The sequence below is a fragment of the Chiloscyllium plagiosum genome, unplaced genomic scaffold, assembly GCF_037043375.1.
Source record: "Chiloscyllium plagiosum isolate Xiang-an unplaced genomic scaffold, Cpla_swu_hap1 HiC_scaffold_36, whole genome shotgun sequence".
Taxonomy (NCBI): Eukaryota; Metazoa; Chordata; class Chondrichthyes; order Orectolobiformes; family Hemiscylliidae; genus Chiloscyllium; species Chiloscyllium plagiosum.
The window spans coordinates 48,862,012-48,875,704 of record NW_028270174.1 but is presented as its reverse complement, the minus strand read 5'-3'; the positions used below and the strand labels follow the sequence as shown (position 1 = coordinate 48,875,704).

Here is a 13,693-nt window from a genome sequence, read left to right as displayed (position 1 = left end):
TGGATATAATAGATGGATGTTTACTCATCTATTTTGGCCTGGGAAGGGAATATTTCCACAGTTGTTCCATTCTCAACATTATTGAACACTCCATATTTTTGTTTTCTTTTATCCAATTTAGTTGTTCTCACACTTGCGTTTTTACATATTTTATGTACTTAGTTATTTACATAACTGTGAAATGTTTAAAACTTCTCACCTTATGGTTATATATGAGCATGGAATTTTTAAAAAAATCATGAATTAATGAAACGATCCTCAGCTTTGGTCAAATCTTACTACATTAATGGGCAAATTTTATCAAAAAAATGAAGCTCACAAACATATTTGCACAAAAATGCAAAAGCAAACTCATTTTGCTCTGCGATCTGTCAATCTGCAGTGTCCTGAGTCAAATTCAAAGGACATAAGTGCAACTTGCATTTTTAACAACTTTTTAGTTTTATTATTTAAACTTAAGATGCATTATTTCTCCTTCACACAAATTCTTTGTACTATTGCAGCATGATCAGGCAGGATTGCTGAGCATGGCCAACGCAGGACCAAACACCAATGGTTCACAATTCTTCATCACAACTGTGCCAACACCTCACCTAGATAACAAACATGTTATGTTTGGTCAGGTGCTAAAAGGAATGGGAGTAGTAAAGATGCTGGAAAATGTCGAAGTGAAAGATGAGAAGCCTATAAAGGTGAGAAGGAAAATAGATACAGTCGATTCTGCTATAACGCGTGTTTCTTCAATGTGCATTGGCTATAACGCAATTGAAGATTTTAGACCATTGTTTGTAGAATGTGAACTTTCCTTACCTGTATTACCTATAACATGAATTCTGTCCCATTGGTTTAATGGTGTTATTAAATCACAGAATTGCACAGGAATGGAATTAACACGTTATATCAGAACAGACTCTAGAATAATAATTTCAGGATGATTAATAAGGACTTCTTAGTTTAATTTATGTTTAGAGACTGATATTTGTTTCTTTTGACCAATTTCAGATGTAAAATTTAAATTTTGAGTGAAGTACTGAGATGACTGCTTTAAGAAGTTCTTAAGAGTTAGTGAGGTATAGGACTAGATTTCTGCTTTAGGTACAGAAAACAGAAGGTAGGACTGTTTCCAGTCCTGAAACTGGGAGTTGGGGTGGGGTACAATTAAGTGTGATGGGCAAGCTTTTTAAGTTAGAGTGCTAAACAGATCTTTTAGCTTCTAAGAAGCAGCTGGCAGTAACAACTTTTTTTTAAAGCAATCAGACCACTGTTGTTGGAGCAGAGCCCTTTTAAAAGAATACCATTTTAATAGAATGCTAATCTCATGCAGACAGGCATGGGAGATCCTGGGGACCTCAAGCATTACTGCTAGGTGCTCCGGTTGAGGCAGTTAAACTGTCCAGTTTGATCTGAAAATTGGTGACTGGCTGGAAAATCACCGCCTCCATTCCTGACTTAACAAAACTTTTTAACATGCTGAATTTGCTTCCTGCATTATGGTGCTGGGAGGGAATAGTAACCCTGCCAAGATCTCAGAATTGTTGCTATTAAGAATGATGCAGGTAAACAGGTATATTAATCAATGCCTGTATTTTTTAGGTCCTGTTCCCCTCTGTTTGCAACTCCTGATAGAGTCTAGAATTCTGCTCATTCATGGGATGTGGACATGGCTGGCTCATCACCAATTCACCAAGGCTCCTTAGACAGCACCTTCCAAGAATAAGTGTAGCAGATCATGGGAACACTGCCACCTGCAAAGTTCCCCTAAAATTTGCACATCATTCTGACTTAGAAATACATCACTGTTCCATCAATTGTCACTTGATCAAAATCCTAGAACTCCTTCCCTAACGTTTTTGTGGGTTGACTTACACTACTGGATTCTAAGTTTCAAAAAGGCAGCTCCCCACTACCAGCACCTCAAGAGCAACCAAGGATGGGAATTCAAAGTTGCTGCCTGGTCAGCGATGCCAGCATTGTGTGAGTGAATGAATTTTTAAAATATATATCCCTTGTCCACAGTATTTTGTGTACAACCCTTCATCTTCCAGTTGGAGGTTTGTGAGAACACTGGTCTCAGCATAGTTCAGGTATACATAGTACTAATGGTGCAGGTTTCATTTCCCCAAAACTAGTGCTGGTGCCTCAAGAACTTAACTTTTCCATCACAGATTTTGGATCCTATATTTATCTCCCCAACTGTATTTCTCTATGCATGTTTGAATGTGGCTCAGATCGTAATTTGCGATTATAACCTTTGAAGTTCTACTTGTTAATTTAGCACCCTAACTCCCCATGTTCTGTATGTAGACCTCTTTCCTAGTTCTTACCTAATCCGAATCTATCCCATTTACCACACAGTACAATGTTATCCTAGCTGTAATGACAACTTTGTCTTTACAAGGACAGTGCAATGATCTCTCCTACTAATACTATTATAGCTAACTCTTTTTTAAGTTTTATAAATGGAAGCATAGAATATTAGTGTAAAGTAGTCATCCCTCAATGGCTGTCTTTGTGGCGAATGCCACCACAGATGCACAGAATTGGAATGTTGCATTTAAACTCACATCACAGAAATGTCCCTCGAATCTAATTGTTACTTGTATATGTAAATGTGTGATTTATCTATTCATTTAGAAATGTTTCAGAACATAGCTTTGATTGTTAGTTCAAAAACAACTTGCACATCAGATCTTCACAGTCTTGGCACTGAATCCCTCCCAAAACCTTGACACTGCATCTCCTTTTAGTTAAATTTTCTCTATGTCAACATCTACATACATTAATCATTTATGTAGTACATAAGTCACGCTCTCTGTAATATTCAATTTTTAATTTTTGAACAGATCCTTTCCAGCTAACCAAAATTTGGCAACTATTATTAACTGCATTCAATCAGTGATGTAGATGTCATTTGCAGAAGAGCATGTGAACATGGCTGAAGCCTGCCATCATAAATGACTATTTGCGTTGGGAGCACGCACATCCATATCCAAGTACAAGCCATACATACGTTTGCATCTTCATAAAGGAAGGTCACTAAACCAATAAAGAGTAGTTTCACAAGGATTTTGGCCAAGACTTGAGATAGTGAAGAGTTAAGATAGTGAAGGTTTAGAGGACATTTGATTTAAGTTTTTAAAATTATGAAGAGTATGAGTTGCGTAGTATCTACAGCATAGAAACAGTACATCATGGCCAACTGGTGCGTAACATTGTTTGTGCTCTAATTAAGTTTTCTCCCATCCTTCTGGAAAAGCACATTAGCATATCTTTCTATTGTATTCTTTTTTAATCTCGTCTTCCTATGCAGCTATTACGAGGGGGCATAGCTTTAAATTAAGGGGTGATAGGTATAGGACAGATGTTAGGGGTAGATTCTTTACTCAGCGAGTCGTGAGTTCATGGAATGCCCTGCCAGTAGCAGTGGAGGACTCTCCCTATTTTTGAGCATTTAAATGGGCATTGGATAGGCATATGGAGGATAGTGGTAAAAACAATGACTGCAGATGCTGGAAACCAGATTCTGGATTAGTGGTGCTGGAAGAGCACAGCAATTCAGGCAGCATCCGAGGACAGGCAAAATCGACGTTTCGGGCAAAAGCCCTTCATCAGGAATAAAGGCAGAGAGCCTGAAGCATGGAGAGATAAGCTAGAGGAGGGTGGGGGTGGGGAGAGAGTAGCATAGAGTACAATAGGTCAGTGGGGAAGGAGATGAAGGTGATAGGTCAGGGAAGAGAGGGTGGAGTGGATAGGTGGAAAAGGAGCTGGGCAGGTCGGACAAGTCCGGACAAGTCAAGTTGCTGGAGGTTAGAAACTAGGATGAGGTGGGGGAAGGGGAATTGAGGAAACTGTTGAAATCCAAATTGATACCCTGGGGTTGAAGTGTTCCGAGGCGGAAGATGAGGCGTTCTTCCTCCAGGCGTCTGGCGGTGAGGGAGCGGCGGTGGAGGAGGCCCAGCACCTCCATATCCTCACAGGTTTTACACTTTCCCCTGCCACCGCAGGAACTGTAAAACCTGTGCCCACACCTCCTCCCTCACCTCCATCCAAGGCCCTAAAGGAGCCTTCCACATCCATCAAAGTTTTACCTGCACATCCACTAATATGATCTATTGTATCCGTTGCTCCCGATGCGGTCTCCTCTACATTGGGGAGACTGGGCGCCTCCTAGCAGAGCGCTTTAGGGAACATCTCAGAGACACCCACATCAATCAACCAAATCGCCCAGTGGCTCAACATTTCAACTCCCCCTCCCACTCAGCTGAGGATATGGAGGTGCTGGGCCTCCTCCACTGCCGCTCCCTCACCGCCAGACGCCTGGAGGAAGAACGCCTCATCTTCCGCCTCGGAACACTTCAACCCCAGGGCATCAATGTGGATTTCAACAGTTTCCTCATTTCCCCTTCCCCCACCTCATCCTAGTTTCTAACCTCCAGCAACTCGACTTGTCCGGACTTGTCCGACCTGCCCAGCTCCTTTTCCACCTATCCACTCCACCCTCTCTTCCCTGACCTATCACCTTCATCTCCTTCCCCACTGACCTACTGTACTCTATGCTACTCTCTCCCCACCCCACCCTCCTCTAGCTTATCTCTCCATGCTTCAGGCTCTCTGCCTTTATTCCTGATGAAGGGCTTTTGCCCGAAACGTCGATTTTGCCTGTCCTCGGATGCTGCCTGAATTGCTGTGCTCTTCCAGCACCACTAATCCAGAATATGGAGGATAGTGGGCTAGTGTAGGTTAGGTGGGCTTGGATCGGTGCAACATCGAGGGCCAAAGGGCCTGTACTGCACTGTATTTTTCTATGTTCTATGTTCTAACAGTCTCTGGCATTTGCCTCAACAATTGTTTTGGTAATAAATTCCACATTCTAACCATTCTACAGATAAAGAAGTTTCATTTCAGTTCTTTTGGATGTTGTTGTATATCTTGTGTTTATAATTAGAAAGTTCTGCTGTTACCTGCAGTTGGAAACATCCCAATGCCTACTCTGTCAAACCCTTTCACCACCTGAGATCTCTATCAGTTCACCCTTCAATCTTCTCTTTTCTTGAAAAGCATTGCAACTTGTTCACCTTTCCTGGTTGGTATAACCTTCCAGTTCTGGTATTCTAATAAATCTTCTTTTCATCTTTTTTGAGTCTCTATCATTTTATACCAGAGATCAAATTTTCACAATGCTCCTTAGACTAACTAAGCTTCTGTGTAAGTTGAATAGACTGATTTTCAGTTTATTCTTCTAGAAAATAACCCTGTGTTTTCTTGCTTTTAAAAAAAATAATCTTATTAATCATTGGCAATACTTTTAATAATTGGTGTATCTATATCCACGGATATGCACCTGGACCCCATTTAGACACTTTGCACCTAATATATTGAAGTTCTTTTTTATTGCAAGCCCATTAAGCAAGTTTATTAACATAGATTTGTACATTTACACAGTCTTTTTAAGTATTAACAATGCCCTGACTTCAATTTGGTATTGGATACAAATTCTGAACATTTTATTTCCAACTCCTGTGTCCATATAGTTTGTTGGTGGTAAATAATCTTAGCCCCAGGGCAGATGACATCTTTTACTCCTCTGATAACGAACCATCTTAAGTCTCTACTTATTGCTTCCAATTTTGTAGCCAGTTCATGGGGAAGGTTGATTAAAGTTTTGAAGAGTGTTTGCTCTTTAGCTTGTTGTTTAGTTTTGGCATAAATCAATTTATTTATAACAGGAAGTTAGGATAGAATTTTGGAGAAATATCTTTATGTACAGGGCGATTTCTTCTGAAGGTAAATAAATACTTGAAGTAAAAGAAGCAGCAGGAGAGGGTTTTTTTCTTTGGGTTGCATTAGGAAAGAACTGACACAAGTGCAGGAGGCCCAATGGGAACTGCCTGTGTTGTAAATGTCTCTGATTCAAAGATGCTTACAAATAGTTCCCACTTATGCCCTTTACAAGTATGTTAAGATTAATAAGTTCAACTGACCATGTTTGGAACCATTCCTTGCTAAGATTTTTTTTTGTTTGAAATTGAACTCCTGAGACCCTTTGAGCCATTTTTCATTTTTAAAACAAGAACTGGCTCTCCAACACTTATTCAGAGTCTACTTTGCCAGAATTAACTTAAAGAAAATTGCATAGATAGCAATTTTTCAGAAATATATGTTATTCTGTAGGAATAGTGGAATACAAGTTTATTAAGACATGGCAAAATAAAACTGATTTACTGTATAGTACTTTACAAAAAAAAGGAAATATTTTTACACGCCTCTTGCAAGATCAGGTGATGCATTACCTAGCCTTTTATCGTCTTCCTTCTCCTTTCCAAGGCCTCAGTCAGCCCGTCCAGGTAAAACAGCAACTTGTTTTAATTGGGGAAATCAAAAGCAAGCAGATTGGGTGATCATTTTATGGTACATCTCTGTTTGGTCTGCAATTGTGACCTCAAGCTTATGATCACTTATCCTTTTAATTACCCACCTTGCTCCAATTTGACATTTCTGCCATTGTCTTCTTGTGGCGTCCTCGTGAAACTCATGACAACATCAAAAAAGCAATTCAGCTTTTGATAACTCTTTTCACAGCCTTCTGGTCTCAATATTGAATTCAGCAATTGTAGAATTTTTGCTGGTTTGTGTTTTCTGCCTCTTCCAGGTTCACACCTCTAGACACTCTTTCTTAAAAGCAAAATACTGCAAAAACAGAAAATATTGGAAATATTCTGGTCCAGACAGCATCTCTGGAGAGAGAATCAGGGTTAACATTTCAGGTTGAATACATCTCATCATAAGTTTTGTTTCTATACATGTCTCATTTTCACTTTCTGTGGCCATGATGCATGAATCTTTTGTCATTTAATCTCTCCTGCATTCCCTGTCACAGATTTCCTTTGCTGTTATTTTTCCGACTATCCTCCCTATCTCCGCTGGTCAAAACCTATTATAATTCTAATTTTTCCCAGGTCTGACAAAAGATTGATGACTTTAAATTTTAAGTCTCTTCATCCACAGATTCTGCCCTGATCTGACTATTTCTACCATTTTGTTTTTTACTTCAGCATCTGCAGTACTTTACTTCTGGAAATATGAGGTTGTGATAAAAGTTGGCGCTTTAATTTGCTACTATTCCTAATGCAATATAAATGTTAAATGTACAGTATTGGTGGTTTGTATGCTGCTTACTAACTGTATGTTTACTTTTTGGTAGCAATGTTCTATAACAAACTGTGGTGAGATTAAAGAAGGCGATGACTTGGGTCTAGCTCCTGCTGATGGATCAGGAGATGCATACCCAGACTTCCCAGAAGATATTGATGGTGGTATGAATGATGTAAGTAGTGTATGGGTTCTATATCCTTTTCCAATTGATTTAGCTGGAAATTCTATGTGATGAAGTTATTTTGTTTCTGTGTTCTCCATTCCTGTCCCAAAATCAAACTGTTCAGTGGATCTTGGTATTCTCGTGGTATCTTATTTAAATGGCTGTTTTTCAAGTCCAACTCTAAGGCTACTGAAGTAGAGAAGAGTATTAAATTCATATCTGATTGTATTTTCATATAGGATCCCATGGGAGCCCCTCAATGACTGCTGTGAACAGGAGCTTTTGCTCCCTTCACAACAAGTTAATTTTCCTGAGTGACACTTATTGATGCAAGGGATAGCTATAGAGTAGTTGCAATGTAGTTGGACAAGTGATCCAGAAACCCAGGCTGATGTTCTGGGGACATGAGTTCAATATCTACTTTTTTTTTCAGTGAAAACCTTGAATAAAGCCTAGCCTAATAGTAACCACTGTTAGTTGTTGTCCTTTCGGGAAAGAAACCTATTATCTTATTGGCCCACAAGTGACTCCAGATCCACCGCAATGTAGTTGATCTTAACTATCATCTGGGCAATTAAGGATGAGCAATAAATGCTACTTTAGCTAGTAACACCCAGATCCTGTGAAACAATTAAAAAGAAGACATTTTGCCCCTTTATTTTATTTCCACTTGTTGAATTGAATAGTTGGTCTTCAAGAAGAAAGTTGTGGCCTAAATACTGAGTCTTCTCATACTAAGTAAAAACAATAAAAATCAACTCTCAGTGCTGACTCCCCTCAAATGTTTAATTGATTAAAGATATTAAGAAAGGAAGGCCTGGTGACTTTGTCTTCCTGTTTTACTTGCGATGTAATTCTCAGATTGCATCATGTGTTACAGAATGATATCTTATCAGTTTGATAATCCAGATTGCAGTACATCAACGAGTGATGTGGCGTCCTGGATACTAATCCATTTTTACCATGATCATGTAGTTTCTCAAAAAAAATTGTAATTTTGTAGAATCATAGAATTACTACAATGCGGAAGCAGGCCATTCAGCTCAACAAGTCCACACCACTCTCCGAAGAGCATGCCAACCAGACACAGGGTTATCCCTGTAACCCTGCATAACCCATGGCTAATCCACTCAACCTACATACCCCTGGACACTATGGCAATTTAGCATGGCTAATCTATTGAAGTAATGTATTCATCACTTTTTTTGTGATGTATTGGCACCCTGTACTTGTGTGTTGTGCTTGATGTTGCTGATGTGTCACTTGCTGGCAATGTTATTATTCTCCTACATGGTGGTGATGCCATTGATGTGTCTCGTTAAGTAGTGATATTCCTTGTGTTGCCGATATTTTGTTTCTAGCTTTTCCAATTCAAATATAGGCTAAGCATGAGCTTCCTTCTTTCTCATTTTGCTTACCAGTTTTAATCTCAATGGTGCGGTATCATTTTAACCTACAAGTTGTAATCGTTTGCTGGGTTTCAGGTTTTATGGATTGGATCCTGTACAGACACAATTTGTCCTCTTAACAACTTGGGCAAGGATGATTATTTCAGGGTGTCTTCCTATCTGTGCTTCAGGAATTGTTGTAACTTTGCTTCCTGGTCAGTTGGACTATGAATCTTGCTTGACAAACTTACCTTATTGAGTAGTTCTGCAGATAATTTCATATCAACCTCAACAGGATAAAGTGGTGATAAGGTGATATATTGAACCCGTTGTGGTTAGCAAATTCCTTTAACACTGAGGAAATGAACTGCATTCCATTATCACATATTTCTCTGAAGAATTCCTTGTTGAACGGAAATACTTGTACTGCCAAGATGATTGTTTTATCTATTAAATCTTTCTCCTTTCTGATAAAAGGGAACTTAGAGAAAATAGCTATCACAGTGAGATTCTTGCCATTCAAGTCATTCTTGATTTTGAGAGTAAATCACATACCACAGTGTGCCATTGTTTCGATGGTACCTCCGGATCCTGTCACACCACCCTGCCACGTATTTTAATAACCAAATAAACTGTATGTAGGTACCATCTTTTGTCTATTGATGCCTTTCCAACGTACAGCTTTTTACATTGTCATTTCTTACATGACCCTATCAGGTGGCATTAACGTAACATGTGGCATTAATGTATCTCCTGAAAAAAGTTTCCTTTGCATAATTTTGTTTACAATGAATCTAGCTGTGGCAAGCAGAATACAGTCGTATTGTGATATGTCACCTCTCATTTACTAATAGAGTTATATTGCTAGTTGTGTTGGCTCACCTTTATTCAACCATCCCGAATCGCCCAAAGAGCATCTATAAGTCATCTTTTGAAGGTCTCATTTTTTATTTGACTCAATTTAAGTGATGTTACATTCATTAAATGAGGAATCTTTGCAGCTTCATCTTTTTATCTCCTGTTTCTCGTGTGATTACCTATCAGATAGGACTCTGCTAATACCATTTCTTGACTATTTCATAATTCTGAAGCCTCAAGAGTATTTTCTGCTGTCTTGCTGATGCTTGACAGATTTTTCTGTGGATATTTCTTCAGTAAAGGATGATCATTCTCTACTATGAACTTTCTCCCTTCAAAATATGCATGGAACTTCTTAATACCTGCGTAATCATCAAAAGCTATCTTCTGTGTTGACATATCAGGACTCGACTAGTCCTGGAAGTTTAGATATCAACTCTAAGTCTTTTCCCCGTTGTACCAGGTCACTCCCCGTCTGTTGCTATGGTTGAATCTATTTGTAGGTTGATAGGTTTTTTGTGTTGTATGACCGACTTGCCTCCTTGCTGGTGCTGAGGATCGTCTCTGCTTGACTCATGGAGTTTGTTGTTCTGATATGTGAAGTATGAAAGAACCCATGTACTGGATCAAACTAAGTGTATTTCTCAGCTGTTTTGGACTTTTTGAAGCTTGCATCTCAAAGAGATAGCAATGACTCTTCCAGGGTTCACTTGGATCTGTCAGATGCAATATAGCATTCCAAAGCACTGACATTCGGTCAGCTTTGCAATGTATTTGTTTAACTTTAACTAGCTTTCCTTGTTCCTTTCGTCTACACTATACAGCTGAATATAATTTAAAAATACCAACCGCTCCTTTTCATATCTGCACAATATTGAGTAAAAATATTTAGAGCACAGAGAAAGACCCTTCACCCAATTGTGTCCACTCAAGTTTGAAACAACCATTCAACTGTTCTAATCCGATTTTCCAGCAAATAGCCTGTAGCCTTGTATGCCTTGGTATCGAAAGTGTATACCTAAATACTAATGAGGGTTCCTGCCTCTATCATCCTTACAGGAAGTGAGTTCCAGATTGCCACTACTGTGTGAAAAGGTTTTCCTTCACCATATCCTCTAAATGTGTGCCCTGTATCTTAAATCTATGCCTCCAGTCATTGATCCCTCCATCAAGCGGAAAAGTCTCTACCCGTTTCCCCTATTTATGCCCTTCATAATTCTATACATCTCAGTCATGTCCCATCTCAATCTCCTCTGCTCTAAGGTAAGCAAGCCCAGTCTCTCTAATCTCTCTTCATATCAGAAACTTTCCAGCCCAGGTAAATCTCCTTGACAATTTTGCCAGTTCTATCACATCTCTCCTATAATGTAGTTTCCAGAACTGCACACAATACTCTAGCCGTGGCCTAACCAATGTTTTATACATTTCCAGGATACCTTCCCTGCTCTTAAATTCTGTGCCTCGTCTAATAAAGGCAAGGATGACAATAGTAGAAAGAATAGTACAATGCATTAAAGGTGATCAAGGGCTAGAGGCAAACAGGGCCACTGTACAGAGAAAGGTTAGGATGATGGCAAATTGCAAGCCTAAAGGCTTTGTGCATGAAGCATTCAGAAGAAGGTAGATGAGCTGACAGTGCAAATCAAAATAAGTGGATGTGATCTCGTAGCCATTACAGAGACATGGTTACAAGGAGATCACAACTGGGAATCCAATATTCCGGGATGTTTGACCTTTTGGAAAGACAAGATGAAAAATATGGTGAGTATCACTGTTAATAAGAGGTGAAATGAGGATAGTTTTGAGAGCCAATCTAGGCTCAGATGATAGAAAATCCATTTGAATGGAGGTTTATAACAGCAAGGGAAAGTAGATACTGTTAGGAGTGGCAGACGCCCAAACAGTAGCCACACTGTAGGAAAGGGTGTAAACCAACAAATAACAGGGGCATAGAGGAAGAATAGAGCAATAATTATGGGTGACTTTAATCTTCTTGTTGATTGACCCAATCAAGTTGGAAAGGGTAACAATGACAACAAACTCAGTGCATTTGAGATAGTTTCCTTTTTGAGGAAGCCTTAACCAGAGTGGATGCAGGGGAGCTAGTAAATGTGTTATGTTTGAACTTCTAGAAGGCATTTGACAAGGTACCTTACAAAAGGTTAAGACATAGGATAAGAGTCTGTGATGTTGGAGGTGGTATATTGGCATGAACAGAGAATTGGTTAATATAGAGCCATAACGCCTCTTCGGTGCCTTTTAAATCTTTCCCCTCTCACCTTAAACCTCTGCCATCTAACTTTGGACTCACCCACTCTGGGGCAAAGACCTTGGTTATTCACTCTATTCATGCCCCACATGATTTTATAGACGTCTACCAGGTCACCCCTTAGCCTCGACTCTCCAGCCTATTCAGCCTCTCCTTTATAGCTCAAACCTCCAACCCCAGCAACATCTTTGTAAATTTTTTCTCAACCCTTTCAAGTTTCTCAACATCTTTCCGATAACAGGGAGACCAGAATTGAACGCAATATTCCAGAAGTGGCCTAACCAATGTTCTGTACAGCAGCAACATTACCTCCCAACTCCTATATTCAATGCACTGACCAATAAAGGCAAGCATACCAAACACCTTCTCGACTATCCTGTCTCCCTGGGGCTCCACTTTCAAGGAACGATGGAACCTGCACTCCAAGATCTCTTTGTTCAGCAACACTACGTGGGAAACAGCGAGTTCCTTTCAGTTTGATGACATATAACCAGTGGGGTTTTACACGGATCAGTGCCAGACCACAGCTGCTTACAGTATATATTAATAACTTGAAGAAAGGTAATGAAATTACTGTAGCCTGATCTGCAGATTGCTCAAAAATAGTTGGAAAGACAAGTTGTAAAAGATATGCAAACCGTTTACAGAGATAAATTGAAAGGTTAATAAGTGGGCAAAAAGTTACCAATGGAATATAATATGGGAAAATGTGAAGTTGTTCATTTTGGAAAGGAGAACAAAAGAAGAGAGTACTATTTAAATGGAGAAAAACTGTAGAAAGTTGCAACACAAAGGGACTGGGTTATTTGTGCATGAAACAGAAAGGTGCAGCAGGTAATCAGGAAGGCCAGTGCTCTGTTGGAGTGTAAGCGTAGTGAAGTCTTGCTGCAATTGTACAAGGTGTTGGGACCACATATGCAGTACTGTGAGCAGTTTTGGTCCTTCAATTTAAGCAAATATATCATTTTGTTTGAGGCAGTTCAGAGAAGGTTCACTAGGATGATCCCTGATATGACCATTTTGTCTTATAAGCAGACTAAACTGGCTGTGACTCTACTCACTAGAGTTTAGAAGAATGAGAGGAGACCTCATTCTTAACTGTCTTGATAGCAATTGCTGAGAGGATGTTTCTTCTTTTGGGAAAATCTATGACCAGAGGGTATAGTCTCCAAACAAAGGGGTGTCAATTTAAAACTGAGATGAGGAGGAATTTCTTCTCTGCGAGTTAAGTGTCTTTGGAACTCTTTGCCACAGAGAGCTGTGGGGACAGAGTCCTTGTGTATATTTAAGGCTGAGATAGGTTTTTGATCAGTTGGGGAATCAAGAGATATAGGTAGAAGACAAGAAGGTGGACATGAGGAATATCAGAATAGCCATGATCCTATTAAATGGTGGAGCATGCTCAAAGGACCAAATGACCTATTCCTATTCCTGTTCCTGTTTCTAATATTCTTATGGTCTTATTAACTTTCCCCTCCACTTTCTCCAATGCTATCAAATCCCTCCTATAATGTGGATTCCAGAGCTGCACATAGTACTTTAGCTGTGGCCTAATTAATGTTTCATACAGTTCCTCCATAACCTCCGTGATCTCAAACTGTATGCCTTGGCTAATAAAGGCAAGTATACCACATGCCTTCTTAACCACTTTGTCCACCTGTTCTGATACCTCCAGCCCAGGTTTGTTTGTCCTGCCCAGGTGCATCACCCCACTGCTCAGTTCATCTGATTGATCCATCTATATCCTCCTCACTATTTACCACCCAACCAATTTTGGATCATCTGCGAACTTACTTTCTGGATCAGTGGTGCTGGAAGAGCACAGCAACTCAGGCAGCATCCGAGGAGCTTCGAAATCGACGT

General features: G+C 39.6%; 1 protein-coding gene across 1 annotated transcript in view; it reads left to right on the top strand.

The window, feature by feature from the left end:
* ppid (peptidylprolyl isomerase D) overlaps window positions 1-13,693 on the top strand; it is a 52,317-nt gene that overhangs the window by 16,974 nt on the left and 21,650 nt on the right. Inside the window, exons 4-5 of the mRNA XM_043674007.2 lie at window positions 504-692; window positions 7,202-7,324. Coding sequence (XP_043529942.2) covers window positions 504-692; window positions 7,202-7,324 — 312 coding nt within the window. The remainder of the gene's footprint in view (window positions 1-503; window positions 693-7,201; window positions 7,325-13,693) is intronic.